The sequence below is a fragment of the Rana temporaria genome, chromosome 7 (genome assembly GCF_905171775.1).
Source record: "Rana temporaria chromosome 7, aRanTem1.1, whole genome shotgun sequence".
In the NCBI taxonomy this organism is placed as follows: Eukaryota; Metazoa; Chordata; class Amphibia; order Anura; family Ranidae; genus Rana; species Rana temporaria.
Window position 1 is genome coordinate 9,330,289 of NC_053495.1, and position 19,529 is coordinate 9,349,817.

At 48.8% G+C, this 19,529-nt stretch overlaps 1 protein-coding gene across 1 annotated transcript in view; it reads left to right on the forward strand.

Moving 5' to 3' along the window:
* The window catches only part of LOC120945019 (cullin-associated NEDD8-dissociated protein 1-like), a 37,019-nt gene that overhangs the window by 3,451 nt on the left and 14,039 nt on the right, over positions 1-19,529 (forward strand). Inside the window, exons 2-9 of the mRNA XM_040358848.1 lie at positions 2,567-2,710; positions 4,480-4,634; positions 7,499-7,622; positions 7,717-7,973; positions 8,962-9,204; positions 12,365-12,657; positions 15,693-15,834; positions 17,964-19,457. Coding sequence (XP_040214782.1) covers positions 2,567-2,710; positions 4,480-4,634; positions 7,499-7,622; positions 7,717-7,973; positions 8,962-9,204; positions 12,365-12,657; positions 15,693-15,834; positions 17,964-19,457 — 2,852 coding nt within the window. The remainder of the gene's footprint in view (positions 1-2,566; positions 2,711-4,479; positions 4,635-7,498; positions 7,623-7,716; positions 7,974-8,961; positions 9,205-12,364; positions 12,658-15,692; positions 15,835-17,963; positions 19,458-19,529) is intronic.

Genomic DNA, 19,529 nt, shown 5'->3' on the forward strand with positions numbered 1-19,529 from the left:
GGCGGAGACAAGACCAGTCCCCCTGCACAAGGGGAGAGAGCAGCAGTGAGCGGTCTTTATTACAGGAAGTCTCACACTGGATTCCTGCACAGATCTGGAAGAAATAAACAAAGATCACAGAGATTCTGAAAGAATGAAATGTATTCAGACAATATCCCGGAGATCAGCTTTACGTTGATCATTTTTACATTTATAAATCACAAATGTAGCCCATGTAGAGTCTATTTATCAATGCTTTACATTGGTGGAATAATGTGTGAATCTTGGGTGAGAAGATCGATCAATAGGCCTCTAGATCGGCACGGCTGATATCTATGTTGTGCTGTCGCTCTATAATTACTCGCAGCTGCTCTGCCCGGACTGTTGGATGATTTCCCGGGGGGGGGGGGGGGCAAATCCGCTGGGATATAATTACATAAGTCACATCGAATGAACAGATCCGGATGATGCATCAGAAAAAAGTCACAGTTGTTGATTTACTAAAGGCAAATAGATTCCTCCAGAGCTTAGTAAATGAGCAGAAGCTCTGCTGACTTCCATCATCCAATCATGTGCAAGCAAAAATGCTGTTCGTTTTAATTTTCCTTGCACGTGATTGGTTATTCTTTGCAAAGTGTAGCTTTACCTCATTTACTAAGCTCTGGAGCAACCGCACTTGTACAGCCTATTTGCCTTTAGTAAATCAACACCGCAGTGTCTTCTACTGCCCCCTTCTTTTTAAACCAGTCATTGCAATGCAGAACCAAGGCTTTTACGGATTATTTTATAATTAGTATTAATATTTATTTTATCTATCTATCTATCTATCTATCTATCTATCTATCATCTTTTTTAACTGAATAAGTCCCCATCTCACATCAGAGTCCTCCCTTACATCAGGGTCCCCATCAGAGCCCCCCATACATCAGGGTTCCCATCAGAGTCTCCCCCACTCCAGAGTCCCCATCATAGCCCCCTATAAATCAGGGTCCCCATCAGTGTCCCCCGCTTACTTTAGGGTCCCCATTTGAGTCCCCCCTTACATCGGGGTCCCAATCAGAGTTCCCCCTTACTTCAGGGTCCCCATAAGAGTCCCCCTTACATCATGGTCCCCATCATAGCCCCCATTACTTTTTGGTCCCTATCAGAGCTCCCTTAACTTCAGGGTCCCCATCAGAGTCCCCCTTACTTTAGGGTCCCCATCATAGCCCCCCATAAATCAGAGTCCACGCTCCTTTTAGGTCCCCATCCGAGCCCCCATAAATTAGGGTCCCCATCAGAGACCCCCCCATACATCAGGGTCCCCATCAGAGACCCCCCATGCATCAGGGTCCCAATCAGAGTTCCCCCTTACTTCAGGGTCCCCATAAGAGTCCCCCTTACATCATGGTCCCCATCTTACTTCAGGGTCCCCATCAGAGCCCCCATTACTTTTTGGTCCCTATCAGAGCTCCCTTAACTTCAGGGTCCCCATCAGAGTTCCTCTTTACATCAGGGTCCCCATCAGAGTCCCCCTTACTTTAGGGTCCCCCTCAGAGACCCCCCCATACATCAGGGACCCCATCAGAGACCCCCCATGCATCAGGGTCCCAATCAGAGTTCCCCCTTACTTCAGGGTCCCCATAAGAGTCCCCCTTACATCATGATCCCCATCTTACTTCAGGGTCCCCATCTTACTTCAGGGTCCCCATCAGAGCCCCCATTACTGTTTGGTCCCTATCAGAGCTCCCTTAACTTCAGGGTCCCCATCAGAATTCCTCTTTACATCAGGGTCCCCATCAGAGTCCCCCTTACTTTAGGGTCCCCATCATAGCCCCCCATAAATCAGAGTCCACGCTCCTTTTAGGTCCCCATCCGAGCCTCCATAAATTAGGGTCCCCATCAGAGACCCTCCATGCATCAGGGTCCCCATCAGAGCCCCCCATAAATCAGGGTCCAGATCAGAGACCCTCCTCCATACATCAGGGTCCCCATCAGTCTCCCCCACTTCAGAGTCTCCATCAGAGCCCCCTTTAAATCAGGGTCCCCATCAGTGTCTCCCCTTACATCAGAGTCCCAATCAGAGTCCCCATGAGTATCCCCCTTAAATCAGAGCTCCCTTAACTTCAGGGTCCCCATCAGAGTTCCTCTTTACATCAGGGTCCCCATCAGAGTCCCCCTTACTTTAGGGTCCCCATCATAGCCCCCCATAAATCAGAGTCCACGCTCCTTTTAGGTCCCCATCCGAGCCACCATAAATTAGGGTCCCCATCAGAGACCCCCTCATACATCAGGGTCCCCATCAGAGACCCTCCATGCATCAGGGTCCCCATCAGAGTCCCTTATACTTTAGGGTCCCGATCAGAGCCCCCCATAAATCAGGGTCCCCATCAGTGTCTCCCCTTACATCAGAGTCCCCATGAGTATCTAAAAGTTTAGGCTGATATTGGGCTTCAAGTGAGGGTTCTGATTGGCCGCTGTGGGCAAGTCCCCAACTTTTGACTTTAGGGTTACTATTCTCCAGTTGTTAGAAATCAGCTACAAAGTGATCTATGGAGTTAAGGGGGCCCAATAATGACAGACCCGTGTTTTTTCTATTTCCTGGAAGGTTCATGGCCACCAATGACCTGATGATGGAGCTGCAGAAGGACTCCATCAAGCTGGATGAAGACAGCGAGAGGAAGGTGGTGAAGATGCTGCTGAAGCTGCTGGAGGACAAGAATGGAGAGGTGCAGAACTTGGCAGTAAAGTGGTGAGAGAGGTGTGGGGATCCTGTAACATTCGATCATCATTAATCTACGGAACCATGAGTGGAAATGCAAAGAAAATGTGTCTTTTGGTTTTAGATGGTGTCAGGCTTTGACCTCCAGTTTGGTCTTGACAAATATTGATGTGGAGGGGGGGCGTTTTGGATGACCACGTGTCCCGGATTGCAGGGGAAAGTCCCGCATTTTGCAGGTCTGTCCCGGGCACCTTCATTCCAGGACAATACAGTGTCCCGGGAATGAAACTGACACAGCCCTCCCCCCGGCCAATCTGATGCCCCCAAAAAAGGCCGCTACATCACCGCTTTACTCACTGACAGTACTTGTCCTGGCTGGGAATGCCTGGAGGAGCACAATCCCCGCCCCCTGCTTGTGATTGGAGAAATCATAAATCCCGCCTCTTGTGTCCAATCACTGTGCTGTGATTCGTTACAGCACAAGCTGATTTTTGGGAAGGGAAGGTGTCCCTGATTGGTAGTTTGAAAATGTGGTCACCCTGGGGGGGGGGGGGGGGATTTTTCCTTCCTTATCAGATCCAATGGAGGGAGGCAGTGCTTGATGCAACTTAATGATGCCAGATAAGATTTCCTCTTTAAAGCAGAGTTCCACCCACAAATGGAATTTCCGCTTTTCGGAATCCTCCCCCCCACTCCGGTGTCACATTTGGCACCTTTCAGGGGGAGGGGGGAGCAGATACCTGTATAATACAGGTATTTGCTCCCACTTCCGGGCATAGATAGCCTAGCCACCCGCGGGTATCTACGCCACGTCTGGCACCTCCTCCACTCACCCCCCGCTGACACACAGGTCCCAGAAGACAGCAGTGACCAGTGGGATCACGCATCGCGACTCGCGCTTGCACAGTAGGGAACCAGGAAGTGAAGCCGCAAAGGCTTCACTTCCTGATTCCCTTACCGAAGATGGCGACGGCAGCATCCGAGAGATGTGGGACAGATCGGCTTCGGGTCCCAAAATCGCGGGTGCCCAGGACAGGTGTGTGGAAACTTCGGAAAGATGGACAGCCGCACTCCAAAAAAAAATCTTGAGTTGTCTTTATTGTAAAATCAATGATAAAATGCACTACAAAAGGCAGCAAAAAATGGGGAAAACAGCCTACGCGTTTCACACTGGATGAGTGCTTAATCATGTGATTAATCAGCCATGATTAAGCACTGATCCAGTGTGAAATGCGTAGGCTGTTTTCCCTATTTTTGCTGCCTTTTGTAGTGCATTTTATCATTGATTTTACAATAAAGACAACTCAAGAGTTTTTTTTGGAGTGCGGCTGTCCATTTTTCCGAAGTTTCCACTTATTGCCTTGTGCATTGCCGGCACCTTTGATTTCCTGAGAGGTTGATGATTGCTTAGTATACCCACCTGGAGCGGTGACTCCCTTTCCCAGGACAGGTAAGTGTCCTTATTTTAAAAGTCAGCAGCTGCAGTAAAAAAAAAAGGTAAAAAACGTAAAAAAAACAAAAAACGGCGGAACTTCAGTCATTTTTTCATCTTTCCATCTATTCCATCTATTAAATCTTCTCCTCTTGTTGTTGTTTTAACTTTGGATAGTAAAACATTTTTTTTCCTGCCTAATGGCATGGGGCCACTAATCCACCATATTCTCCTACCCTAAAACGTAGACTCTTCTGGACCAGTGATGGGAATTGCCGTACCCTGCCTAAGGAACTGGGCATAACAATTGAACTTGAAGTATAACATAAAGCAAACACATCATTACATCCTGTGTCTCTTCTGACAGCCTGGGTCCTCTGGTGGGGAAGGTGAAGGAGTTCCAGGTGGAGGCCATTGTGGACACTCTGTGCAGCAACATGCTATCGGATAAGGAGCAACTCAGAGATATCTGCAGCATCGGCCTGAAGACTGTAATATCCGTGCTTCCCGCCGCCAGCTCAGGTAGGTGGCACGTGGGTTCATCATGGTGACATTTGCTACAGTCGGATGTTAGGCGATACCCATAGTACATAACATACATTTGTGACTAATGTTGTATGCATGAAAGGTGTCCCTCGTAGGGTTCAGTGGTTCCTACCACCAGGGGGGGTGGACTGACAACTCATGGGGTCCCCGGGAAATAGGAGATTATGGGGCACCGGGCAATAGGAGATTATGGGGCCCCCGGGCAATAGGAGATTATGGGGCCACGGGCAATAGGAGATTATGGGGCACCGGGCAATAGGAGATTATGGGGCCCCCGGGCAATAGGAGATTATGGGGCCACTGGCAATAGGAGATTATGGGGCCACACAGTATACAAACACACACACATACAGTATACATACACAGTATAAACACACAGAAACACAATATACACACACAGTATACATACACACAGAATACACATACACACACTGAAAAGGTACTGGAGAGGCTGGGCAGCTATAATCTTGGGACTTTAAAAAAAAAAACACAGATTTTTACATACTGTCCCTGGGTTTACTGAGGCTGGCAACCCTGGTGAGGCCCCCTAGTGGCATGGGGCCCTCGGGAAGTGCCCGAGTGCGGAATGGTCAGTCCGCCCCTGCCTACCACTCACCTCCATGTCACTTCTGTATTCTGTAGTGACCTGCAGGTCGGCAGTAGGAACCACTAGTGTTGCAGAAGGGGCAGGGCCGGCCCTACCATGGGACCCGATGGTACCATTGTACCAGGCAGCACTTTCAGGGAGGCAGCAAATTTCCTGCCCGCACGCCACCCCATTCCGCCAGCTCCACTCTCCACTCCACTGTGGGGCTAATTGCCGCCCGACCGCTCCTCCCGTTCCACTCTCCGCTCCACTGTGGGGTTAATTGCATGAATAGAGCCATAACAGGTCCTCTTTATACTCCTATATACATGTATAGAGCCATGATAGGTCCACTTTAGTTATCATGATATAAAATAATGGATGTGGGGGCATTTTGGTGGGCGTAATTTTTTTTTTTTGGGGGGGGGGGGGGGGGGGCAGCATTTCATTCTTGGTACCAGGCAGCACAATGTCTTGGGCCGGCATTGAGAAGGGGACACAGGAGAGGGACACTCCTGGAAGTGTGGGTTTCCCAGCAGAATTTGAATTTGGCGCTCTGGTGGCACGGGGCTGAACTGTGAGCGGAAGCAGCATAGAGGTGTGCAAGGGGTGTGTCAGGTGTGCCTAATCCAGGGGTTGGCAACCTGTCAATGGTGGGCAGGTGACAGGTAAACCGCAATCCTTCCTTTACCGGTCCTCAGAACCTGGACAGAAGGAGCGGCGGGGGTGGAATTTAGTGGAACCGATCTGTATTTTCCTACTGCAGCAGCTGAAAGTAGGCTTCTTCTCCTCTCCCTTTTCTCAACAGTGAGCTGCCACAGGAGGAAATTATAGGGCAGGGAGATGCAATTACCGGACCTCCAGCTGTTGTAAAACTACAAGTCCCATGAGGCATAGCAAGACTCTGACAGTTACAAGCATGACTCCCAGAGGCCGAGGCATGATGGGACTTGTAGTTTTGCAACAGCTGGAGGTCCGCTAATTGCTTACCCGTTATAGGGGATCGGTACTAATATATGCCACCCCTCCTTTCCCTGTTCCTGTTCTTCTGTTGCCCGGGTCCCACATGTGCTGCCTTGCTCCCCCTTTTTTCCCATTGTTTGAGGATGGAGAGCGGGGAAGAGGCCGGTAAATATGTCAAACGCATATGTGTTGGAGCTTTGAAGGACAAACCCTAATGCAATAGGCTGTGCACACCTATGACTACAAGGAGACAATTGCCTATGATTAAGCTCCCTCTCGGTGGGCGGAGCGAAACATGTCAGGGGGCGTAGCCCGAGGAGAGGAATTGACTGAGGCTTTCACATATACACATCCACACTAGGACCGGCTTTGGTAATTTATGTTTACAAGGAGCCAATCAGTACATGTGCTGACAAGAAGGAGAGAGCAGAGCAACAGACAGATCTCTGTCCCCTCATATCAGCGTGCTCCTCGTCAGCACATAAACGGATTGGCTGCTTGTGCTTGAGCTCATCATTGGGCTGATTCACCGTCACTCACCAAAGGCTGTGGGCGGGTCCATGACAGCCTGATCTCAGAGAAAGTGTGTTGCTTGATGCTAGCCTGTCATTGAACCTGGAAGACTAAGGACATCTTGTGGTGGAAAATAGGTAATGCGGGGGACAGCTTCTAACTCAAGGTGAATATTGCAGCAATTTTTTTTCTTTCTAATTTTATCTTTTAATGGACAATCAATTTGCTTTTATTTACTTTTTGACTGGGGTTCTGTTTTAAAGCTGATACCCCACCCCCAGCAAAAAAAAATAAAAGTCAGCAGCTACACTTACTAGTAGCTGTTGACTTTTAATATAAGGACACTTACCTGTCCTAGAATCCAGCGATGTCAGCACCCCAGACGATGTTTCCATTGGCTCTCGGGTACTGCCATTGCCTGTAAGGGAAACCGGCATTGAAGCCTTAACAGCCGGTACCCTACTGCGCATGCGCGAAGTGCGCTGCGCTTTCAGAATGGCCCGGCAGCGGGGGGAAGGAGGGGGGGGGGGCTAAACTTTCGAGTCATCTCACCGCGGCAAGATCTCTCCGAAGTGGGGACGGGTACCTGTCAAAAACAGGTACCCGCTCCTCCCGAAAGGTTCTAAATGTGGCACCAGGGGGGGGGGGGGGGGGGGGGGCAGATAAGCGGAGCTTCCACTTATGGGTGGAACTCCACTTTATAAGATTCTGGATCTATTGCTTTTTAATATACATATCTATCTTTTTTTTTTATTATTATGCCTACATTTTGCTCCAGGCTCAACTTTGGCTGCCAACGTGTGTCGCAAGATCACGGGCCAGCTGACCGGAGCCATCGGTAAACGGGATGACGCCGCCGTGCAGCTGGAGGCTCTTGACATCCTGTCGGACATGTTGGGAAGGTGGGTATCAGCTTCTTGGCAGGTCCATATACACAAGTTCCATTATGCAATGTTGTACCCCTTTCTCCCCCCCCCTCCTGTTTGTCCCCAGCAGATTAGGAGGTGCCCTCTACACCTTCCACCCTTCCATCCTCACCTGCCTACTCAGCCAGCTCACCAGTCCACGGCTCGCTGTGAGGAAGAGAGCGGTGCTGGCGCTTGGGCACCTGGTACAGACCTGCAATGGGAACCTCTTCACTGAACTTGTAGAGCACCTTGTGGGTGAAATGAAGAAGAACGAGTCTACGTCAACCACCAGGACTTACATTCAGTGCGTGGCAGCTGTCAGTTGGCAAGCAGGACACAGATTAGGTATGGGGAACAAACATGGAACTTGTACATTAAAGGGGTTGTAAAGGTACAATTTTTTTTCCTAAATATCTTCCTTTCCCTTAGTGCAGTCCTCCTTCACTTACCTCATCCTTCCATTTTGCTTTTAAATGTCCTTATTTCTTCTGAGAAATCCTCACTTCCTGTTCTTCTGTCTGTAACTCCACACAGTAATGCAAGGCTTTCTCCCTGGTGTGGAGTGTCGTGCTCGCCCCCCTCCCTTGGACTACAGGAGAGTCAGGATGCCCACTAACACACAGCTCCTTTCTCTATCTGCAATGTAGAGAGCGTCCTGACTCTCATGTAGGACCGCTCCAAAAGTCCTGCCAGCAGCATCTTTTGAGCGGTGAGAGGAGCGATGTGTTTACTGCTCCTTCACCGCTCCTTCCAATTGAAAGCAATTGGAAACTGCGGTAATACCGCCGGCGCATTTATTAACCCTTTTTCGGCCGTTAGCAGGGGTTAAAAACCGCACCGCTAGCGGCCGAAACGGTATAGCGCCACTAAAAATAGCGGTCCCGCCTCCGCACGTCCCGCCTCAGTGTGAAAGGGGCCTTACAGTAAAACCTTGGATTGCGAGCATAATTCCTTCCCGGAAGCATGCTTGTAATCCAAAGCACACAGATTTTACCATTAGAAATAATGGAAACTGAAATGATTTGTTCCACAACCATTTATTCATAGGTCCTTCAGTTTATAGTCCATATAAAAAGATTATAGCAATGTGACTGGTTGTGTGACCATAAAATGTCCATCCACAAATGGAAGCCTCCACAAGGGGATTAGAAGCAAAATCCAGCAGGAGCTCCAGTTTATAAAAGAGAAGAGAGGCGTACAGGTGTCCGAACCCCCAAAGAAATGGCTGGAGTTATGCTTCAAAATTTTTAGTAAGCTTATAACTGACTATAGTGTATCAGTCGCTATTTACTAAACCCTTGCTACCGGGATCCTTCTCATTTGCCCTCCCCAGGTCCACACTTGGACAGAATAGTGCCCCTAGTGGTTGGATTCTGCAAGGTGGAAGATGACGAGCTCCGGGAGCAGTGTTTCCAGGCCATGGAGTCCTTTATAAAACGCTGCCCAAAGGAGATCTCGTCTTACGTCCCCACCATCACGGATTTGTGCCTGAAGTACATCTCCTACGACCCCAACTACAATTATGACAGCGAGGAGGAAGACGAAGCGATGGAGACCGAGAGTGACGAAGAGCAAGGTTTGTGTAGCTTGTTTAGCTGAACTCCAGGAGCAAAGCGAAATACAAATCTGAAATGCATAGGTGGGAGCTGTTCTGCATGCCAAAGGATTGGTATTTCTTTTTATCAAGATTGCAAAATGTATACAGCTCTGTCAGACAGCAGAACCAGAACTGCAGACCGGACTTTTTTCCACTGTAGTTAGGCAATAAAGTCTGGTCACCACATATTCCCAGCCTCTGGCTGGAGAGTGAAGGAGCAGCAGGGGCCATATTCTCATAGAAGTTACGATGGAGTATCTCAGGATACTCCATCGTAACTCCCTTTTTTGGCCCGTGTATCTATGCGACTGATTCTTAGAATCATTTTCGCATAGATACACTTAAGATCCGCCATCTGTAAGTCACTTACACTGGCGGATCTTAAATGTAATGACGCCGGCCGCCGCTAGATGGCATTTACGTGAAGGACTCATTTGCGTTTGCAAATGATCCTTCTACGCCGATTCCCGAACGAGTTCGCGTCGCGTAACCGTCGCTAACGACGTTTGCGTAAGCGGAAATTTAGTCCTGCTATATGAGGATTAAATTTCCGCAAGTCCCACGTAGGCCATGTTACGGATGGCGTCGGGTCCGCGTCGTGTTTTTTCGTCGGGTACGTCGTTTCCGTAAGTCGTTCTTGAATACGACTTTACGTCAATGACGCACACGTCGGCGTCATTGATGTTTTCCGCCGAGAACTGGAGCATGCGCACTGGGCTTTTTGAAGCCCGGCGCATGCGCAGTTCATTAGAATCGGGGGCGCGCTTAATTTGAATACAAGCCGCCCCCTTGGAGATCCGCCAGGCTACGCCGGGGCATTTACACTCCGCCATCCCAACTTACGGAGCAAGTGTTTGGGGAATACAACACTTGCTCCTGTAAGTTGGGACAGCGGAGTGTAAGTGCCTTAAGCGCAGCACACGGATTTTTAGAGAGAATATGGGCCCAGATGACTAATAAGGGCATTCCTCTGCTTCCTCCAACGGTCCATATTATATTAACTTAGCACATCTGATTGACCGCAAGTGCTGCTCCACCCTCTCTTGGTCTGAGTTTTTCTGTTTAGGTGATAAGAAGCTCATATCAAGTCACATTCAGGTGTACATACCAGTTACATTCATAGATAGAAATTATTTTAGTTACTGCATTATTGGGGGCTGATGTAATACCTACCTAAAGTTCAGCTTTGAAGTGTTAGGCCCCTTTCAGACGTCCGTTCCGCCTGTCCGTTCATTACAAGTCCGTTAACGGACTTGTAATGAATCCCTATGGCAACGCGTCCGTTAGCGGATGGAGCATCCGCTAGCGTCCGCGTCCGTCGGGATCCGGTTTTCGGACGGAAGAAAACCCTATTTTTCTTCCGTCCGGCGGAACGGAACTGATGCAGACGGAAAGACGGTCCGTCTGCATCCGGTTCCCCATAGGGCAGAGCGGAGCTCAGACAGGGCGGTCCCCGCTGAGCCGACGGAGCGGACGAAAGAAACTGAAGGGACGTGTGAAAGAGCCCTAACTGCAGCTAGACTACAGACAAATTTAAATATTTATATATATATTTAAAAAAAGTAAATGAGCTTTAATGCAATCCCTCACTGATTTCTGCAGCTACAGGCAATGTAGAGCAATTCATTCTCAAGCTTTATAGCAGAGGCATTGATGTCCTTCAAGCTGGCTGTCCTGTACCTCAGCTCTAGCGTCTCCACCTACCAGCACTGACTCAGCACTAAGATGTAATTACAGACTGCAAGCTCTGGTAGGGGGGGCAGAGCTGCTGAGTTTCTGCTGGGAGGAGGCACAGGGGGAGCAGAACTGCTAAGTTACTGCTGGGAGGATGCACAGGGGGAGCAGAGCTGCTAAGTTACTGCTGGGAGAAGGCACAGGGGGAGCAGAGATGCTGGGTTACTGCTGGGATGAGGCAAAGGGGGAGCTGAGCTGCTGAGTAACTTCTGGGAGGAGGCACAGGGGGAGCAGAGCTGCTGGGTTACTGCTGGGAGGAGGCAAAGGGGGAGCAGTGCTTCTAAGTTACTGCTGAGATGAGGCACGGGGGGGGGGCAGAGCTGCTGGGTTAATGCTGGGAGGAGACAAAGGGGGAGCTGAGCTGCTGAGTTACTTCTGGGAGGAGGCACAGGGGGTGCAGATCTGCTGGGTTACTGCTGGGAGGAGGCACAGGGGGAGCAGAGCTGCTGGGAGGAGGCACAGGGGGAGCAGAGCTGCTGGGTTACTGCTGGGAGGAGGCCCAGGGGGAGCTGAGCTAGTGAGAGAACCAACTTGAAGAACTTCATTGCCTCTTCTTTGAACTTTGAAGAGGTATTGCACTACAGTGTCTGCAGCTATAAAGGTTAGTGCAAGTTGTTTTAAAGCTTATTTACTTATTGTTTTAAAGTTTGTTAAGGATATGTTAATGCTTGAATGTCCATATTCTGGGCACAGGTTCACTTTAAGGCTTCCACTGTACACTCAGCTTGAGCTCAGGCTGATTCAGACTAGGATGGCTGGAGTAATGACTCTTCCTTGCTTGTTTCCCTCAGAGGAGTTTAGTGTAACTGTAGCTAGACGATGGACATTCAAATAATTATATATTTCTTAAAAGCAGTAAATTAGCTTTAATACAAGCCCACACTGACCTCTATAGCTACAGGCACTGTAGAGAAATCTATCCTCAAATCTCGTAGCAGAGGAACTGATGTCCTTCAAGTTGGCTCTCTCTGCACCTCATCTCCAGCGTCTCCCCCTTCCAGCACTAACTCAGCACTAAGATGTAAATACAGAGCACAAGCTCTGGCAGGGGGAGCAGAGTTGCTCAGTTACTGCTGGGAGGAAGCACAGGGGGAGTAGAGATGCTGGGTTACTGCTGGGAGGAGGCACAGGGGGAGCTGAGTTGTTGTAAGAACCAACTTGAAGGACTTCATTGCCTCTTCTTTGAACTTTGAGGAGGTATTGCTCCACAGTGCCTGCAGCTATAGAGGTCAGTGCAACTTGTTTAAAGCTTATTTACTGCTTGTTAAGGATATGTAAATACTTTAATGTCTATATCCTGGGCACAGGTTTAATTTAAGGCTTCAATTTTATGCCCGGCCTGAGCTCAGACTGATCTAGACTCAGATGGCTGGAGAAATTACTCTTCCTTGCTTCCTTCCCTCAGAGAGCGAGGAGGAGTACAGCGATGATGATGACATGAGCTGGAAGGTGAGGCGCTCTGCAACAAAGTGTCTGGAGGCTCTGATCACCGCTCGGCCCGATCTGCTGTCTCACTTCTACAAGACCGCTGCTCCCGCCATTATCCTGCGCTTCAAGGAGAGGGAGGAGAACGTCAAGTCAGACATTTTCTCTGCCTACATCGCCCTGCTGAGACAGTCACGGGCTTCTCAGAGCTGGAGGCAGAATGTGGAGGCCACTAGCAAAGGGGACACCCCGCTCAGTGCTCTGCAGAAACAGGTAGGACTTGTTACACTTCATTGTTTCCTTTCACATTTTTAGGGTTCATATATGTACAAGTCTTCAGCCCTCACATCTTCATAAAAAGTATAGCTATCCTTTAACTCCTACCCTTTGACCTACACTAACCTCCCTCCTAGCTTCAGATATATATGTACATTACTCAGGCAACTGAGGGGCTCTCAAGTGGTTCCTGTAACAGCAAGTCTATAGGGTTCTACTGTGCAGGTGTATACATCTGGTGAAGGGAAAGGGGGATTGGTTTAGGTCAGGGAGTTAGTTTGGGTCAAGGTGCAAGCTTTTGCATTCATGCTGGCTTACATGGTTTGAAAAGCAGCTCAGAGACCAAGGGAAACCCAGGAACAGTCCAAGCAGGTTTGCCCTGCACCTTTATTCCCCAATGCAGCAAACAAACACAGTTCCAATGGAGGAGGGCTTTGTACAGTAAGTCCGTAGAAAAAAACAAAACAGACTATCTCCTCGTCTGAGCAACTAACTCGGGTCCATTCCTGATTAACAGTGTGCCCTCTATAGGGGTTCCCCCAAAACACACAGGTAGCAGTTGCACATTTTTAGTGTTCTGTCAGCACTCAGCCTTTTCACCCAGCTGCAGGCTCCTACAGCAGAGAGCCCTGAGCATCCTTCAGCTCACATTTATAAAAAAAACTATGCACAGTGGAGACTAATAATGAGGTCTACAAGGTAAGATGAGGACCTAGGAATGGAGGATTTATCCCACCCAAATGAGCTCTACAGAGCCTCTGCCTCCAGGACCCTAAACTATATTTTATATATATACTATATTACCAAATGTATTGGGACGCCTGCCTTTACATGCACGTGAATTTTAATGGCATCCCAGTCTTAGTCCATAGGGTTCAATATTAAGTTGGCCCACCTTTTGCAGCTATAGCAGCTTCAACTCTTCTGGGAAGGCTGTCCACAAGGTTTAGGAGTCTCTCTATGGGAATTTATGACCATTCTTTTAGAAGCGCATTTGTGAGGTCAGGCACTGATGTTGGGTGGGCCAACTCAATATTGAACCCTACGAACTAAGACTGTGATGCCATTAAATTTCATGTGCGTGTAAAGCCAGGTGTTCCAATACTTTTGGCAATAATGGCCCGGATTCACATACATCGGCGCATATTTATGCCGCCGTAGCGTATCTTCTTTACGGCGACGCAGAGAGGCAAGCACCGAATTCACAAAGCACTTGCCACCAAATCTGCGCTGGGTTTCTTAGGCGTAAGTCGTCATAAGTGGAAGTGGGCGTGACCCCATGCAAATGATGGGCCGAGCGCCATAAAGATACGAATAACGAACGGCGCATGCGCCGTCCCGTGGACGCATCCAGTGCGCATGCTCATAATCACGTTGGAACTACTCCCTAAGATACGACGGATCACTGCCTACGGCGTGAAAGTAACCTACGCCCAGCCATATTCACGTCCAACGTAAACAACAGCTTGTGTTCCCTGGTCCATATCTTTGCATGGGTTGCGCCTCATATATGGGGAATAACTTTACGCAAACCGTGTATATTATGCGCCGGGCGCAAGAACGTTCGTGAATCAGCGTATCTCCCTCATTTGCATATGTGCATAGAAAATCAATGGGAGTGGCAAATGCGCCCAGCGTAAATATGCGCCCACGATACGATGGCGTAGGCAAGTTACGTCGGTCGGATGAAGCCTATTTTCAGGCGTATCTAGTTTTGTGGGCACGGCGCACAGATACGACGGCGCATATTTGCACTTATGCGGCGTATCTCGAGATACGTCGGCGCAAGTGCTTTGTGAATCCGGGCCATAGTGTGTGTGTATGTATGTGTATGTATGTATATATATATATCTGAGCCCCCCAGCTGCTTTCAGTTCTTTCCTGTCTACCTGTACTCACTCCGTCTTTAGCTGCACTTTATACATCTGGACCGGCTTCCCAATAGTAACTATGGTGGATCACGCCTGTGGCTGTCTCTGTTAGCATGGCTGCATGTAGTCTCCACCAGGGTTGCATGTGGCAGGGTGGCACCACAGAAGCACAATTCAGAGACAAGAAAAGAAAGTTGCCACCCCAATACAGGAATTGACTGAACAAGCCCCTGCATGGCATCATTATGTAATGAAAGTTGCACATTTAAATGAGGTTAATGATTTTTTAAACTACATTAACATGTTATAGTACTGCCTATAAGGCCTCATTCAGATGGGTGCTGACAGGGCAGCTGATAGAAATCATGGGGCCCCATACAGTCTACCTGACGGGGCCCCCTTCAGCTCCACCCCTGGTCCCGCCCCTGTCCCTCCTTCAGCCCCAGCCCTGCCCCCTCCCCAGACCAACCTTGAAACTGTCTCTGCAGCACAATATGGCATTGGCATCATGGGTTGCACTGTCTGACGATGTTCGGTCAGGGGTGTGGAGGTGTTTTTTTTCTACATGAATTAGTTCTCTGTGGAGCTTGCCCGGGCCCCCCTGCTGGCCGGGCCTGGTACAACAGGGCCAGTTGTACTGGCCTATCAGCGGCCCTGGGTGCTGATACCCATAAGCCCATGAATGAGCGCCTTTTTTGTGCAGCTTCGGCATACAGGGAACCTATCCGTCTTTTGTGGCCACTCACCTGCATCTGCATTGCTGTCAAATTGGGATGAGCGTCTATCTTATCCTAATAGACACAAATTGGTGGCAGCTGAAGCTGTACAAACAAGGCGTTCATATTACGAATTTTGGTTATCGGTGCCCGTTGCAATGAGGCCTAATGTAGGACATGCAGTACTTTTTTTGGCACAGTGTGTTGCAACACACTATACCGCATCATAACGCTTTGGGGCAAATAGAAGTGACTGAAATGTTACTTTGTAACATTTTAGTAAAATTAAGTTAAGTAAAATTAAAAAAGCAAACTGCATCTACACCGTTCATCAGAGCGCACACCAACGGCCGTACTCTACGCTGCAGCCACGGGTATGAACAATCCCTGAAGTACAAGACTCCTGTGTGTTGTACCTCTCATTTTATCTGTCCTGTCCTCGCAGGTTCCATCCGTAATGAAATCCCTCCACAAACTCCTAAAAGACAAGAGCACCAAATCCCGTCAAGGCTGTTTTGCGGTCTTCACAGAACTGACTGCCGCACTCCCTGGTTGCCTCTCCCAGCACATCCCAGCTCTCGTCCCAGGTAAGAGTTTCATTTCATGACAAACTGAACCACACAAAATATTTTGCAGAAAATATGAATTCTGAAAATTTCAGGGAACTTACAAACATTTTAAAAGTCATCCCATCGAAAAGTAATACTTTAGTTATAGGTGGAACCTGAAGAACTGAGTCCGTTTCCGGGCTACTTGGATACTCCCAACGGTGTAATCTCCATGCCATAGTTCCCAGCTCTGTTCCTGTCCACTTTCTAGTTTTAAGCCTCGTACACAAGACCGGTTTTCCCGGCAGGAAAACTGCCAGGAGAGCATTTGGCCGGGAATCCCTAGCAGTTTTCCCGTCAGGAAAACAGCCAAGAATCCCGACAGGAAAATAGAGAACCCTGCTCTCTATTTTCTCGTCGGGTTTCCCGACAGTGTTTCCTGCCGAGAAAACCGGTCGTCTGTATGCTTACCTGTTCGAAGGTAAACCTGCGCATGCTTTATAAGCCTTCTACGCATGCGTGGAAGCATACAAGGCATAGTGTAGGGTGTAGCAAGATGTCGGCAACAGCATCGAATGTGACTAGCTCCTGAACCATACCAGGCCACATGCCCTCAACATGGGGGGGGTGGGGGCCCTGTGCCCCCCCACCCCAAAGCACCTTGTCCCCATGTTGAATAGGACATGGGCCTCTTCCCGATAACCCTGGCCGTTGGTTAGGTACGGTTCGGGGTGGCGCTCGCTCGTCCCCACCCCCTTTCCTGACCGGCCCGGCTGCGTGCTCGCATAAGGGTCTGGTATGGACTTTGGGGGGACCCCCATGTAGTTTTTTTTTCAGCGTAGGGGGTTCCCCTTAAAATCCATACCAGAAAGGGCCTGGTATGCTGTTAGAGGGGGAACCCATGCCGCTTAAAAAAAAAATTGCAGTGGAGTTTTTCCTAAAGATTTTTACCAGACAGTGCCTGGTATTGTTGGGGATCGAAGTCTAATCCCTGTTCATTGAAGTCGGACGCATGTCGGACTTCAAGTCTCAGGACAAAGTCGTGTCCAAAGTAGTATGACTGTTGTGTCGTACCAGTGTGAACCCAGCCTAAGACAGAATGGGACCCTTGGCAAGGTAGCAGCTTTGCCCCCACCCTCCCTTTGAACGTTGATAACGATAAGAAGCAAACCTGTTTGCTAAATTGGTATGACCCCCTCAGATATTGAATGCTTACAAGCGCATCCTACCTTTTTTGAGGTGACAGGCAGGTACACAGATTTGACCAACTGTGCCATCTTCCAAGTTTACTGCAGGGGCAAAAGGGCAGTGATTGGGCACAAGGCTCCTACTTGGATGAACTGGCATGATCTCACCATTAAGAGTCCTGGAAAGGTAAAAGAAACTGTCAGGGGAACTAACACAGCAGCATCTGCCAATATATGAAGTTTCAGTTCATGTGGACTGACCCTTTAAACAATTTTGTATGCAAAGTTGTATGGAATGATTGTAATATACATGCTGGTGTTGATCTTTTAGTTCTTATCAGTTCGAAACCGTGGAAATATCAAACTGGTTGAAACTTTGATTTTTGAAACTCTAAAACTCTGTATCTATGTAAATTAGCGGTCTCCAGACTTTCTAAGCATAGAGACAGTTTACTGTTCTTCAGGCTTTAGGGGGGGCAGACGTTGGCCAGTAGAAGTAAACCTTGCTTCATCGTCAGTTTGAATGGGAGAAATTGTGTCCTATTATCAGTGGAAGGAAAGTTGCCCCATTGATGGCGTCACTGGAAGGAATGGTGCCCCCATCATTGGTGTCAGTGGGAGGAATAGTGCCCCATTGATGGTGTCACTGGAAGGAATGGTGCCCCCATCATTGGTGTCAGTGGGAGGAATGTTGCCCCATTGATGGTGTCACTGGAAGGAATGGTGCCCCCATCATTGGTGTCAGTGGGAGGAATAGTGCCCCATTGTTGGTATCAGTGGGAGAAATAGTGCACCATCAATGGTGTTAATGCAAGGAACTACCATAGCCTATCATTAGTTTAATTTGGAGAAATACACTGTAGTGCCCTAAGGGATGGATACAGGCATGCAAAGGGCCACATCTGGCCACTGGGCCACAATTTGGAGACCACTGATGTAAATCAACAGCACTTTTTACTGACTGTATTTTTATTTTTCCAGGGCTTGTTTTCTCACTGATGGATAAATCTAGCAGCTCCAACATGCGCCTGGACACTTTGGCCTTCTTGAACGTGATCCTCAACAGCCATCCTCCTGAATGCTTCCAGCCACACCTACCAGCTATCTTGCCCCCAGTAGTCACATGTATATCAGACCCTTTCTACAAAATCACCTCTGAGGCTCTGCTGGTGGCGCAGCAGCTGGTGAGAGTGATCCGGCCTCTGGAACAAGCTAAGAGCTCTCAGCCTTCACCTTACACAAAGGAACTGTTTGCTGCCACTCTGAAAAGGCTGCAGGCCACGGACATAGACCAGGAGGTGAAGGAGAGGGCGTTGTCTTGCATGGGCCACCTCATCAGCCATCTTGGTGACCAACTTGGCAGCGACCTTCCACCCACTCTTCAGCTCATCCTAGAACGTCTCCGAAATGAGATTACACGGCTTACCGCGGTGAAAGTTCTCACTCTAATAGCAGGCTCTCCACTCAAGATTGACTTGCGGCCTCTGCTGAAGGACGCCCTGCCCATTCTGGCTTCTTTTCTGCGGAAGAATCAGCGAGCTCTGAGGCTCATTACTGTTTCTGCCCTTGAAGTGCTAGTTCGGAATTACAGTGACTGCCTAAAACCCGCCATGTTAGATCCAGTAGTGGCAGAGCTTCCGTCACTACTTGCCGAATCAGACATGCACATAGCTCAAGTGACTGTTGACTTTTTAACTACCTTGGTTTTGGCTCATCCCGCCTCTCTTTCCAAGCTTAACACTCAAACCCTTCCCCAACTTTTTCAACTTGTGCACTCCCCTCTGCTCCAAGGAGGAGCCCTTACCTCCATTTTATCTTTATTAAGAGCACTGGTTGCCAGCCGCACTCCCCATCTTGGTTATGGTGATCTCCTCAAGCAACTGACAGGGCCAGTAACCTCTTTGGGGTCTACACCTCACAAACAGGCCTTCACCTCTGTGGCTAAGTGTGTGGCGTCCTTAGCCAGTGCTTGTCCTAAAGAGTCCAATTTATCCATCAGCCAGTTCATACAAGATGCCAAGAGCCCTCGTGCTGGTGACCATGTGAAAGTGTTGGCCTTCTTGACCCTGGCAGAGATTGGACACGAGAGGAACCTTGGAAGCCAGCAGAAGGAGTTAAAAAGTGTGATCCTAGAGGCCTTTGCATCCCCTAGTGAAGAGGTGAAGTCTGCAGCTTCATATGCTCTAGGCAATGCTTGTGTTGGAAGTCCAGCAGATTTCCTCCCCTTCTTATTAAATGAGATTGGAGGACAGCTGAGGAGGCAGTATCTTCTGCTACACTCACTCAAGGAAGCCCTGACATCCCTACCCAGTGAAGAACTAAGGCCGTACCAGGAGGATGTATGGAAACTCCTACTGGAGCACTGTGAAGCCACAGAGGAAGGCACCAGGAATGTGGTGGCAGAATGTCTTGGAAAGCTGATACTGGTGAATCCATCACAGCTTCTACCAAAACTATGTAAACAGCTAAAATCAGGTGAGGCATAGAGATCCAAAATGTTCTTCATAAAAAGCTATATTGCTTATTATATATTTATTTTATGTGTAT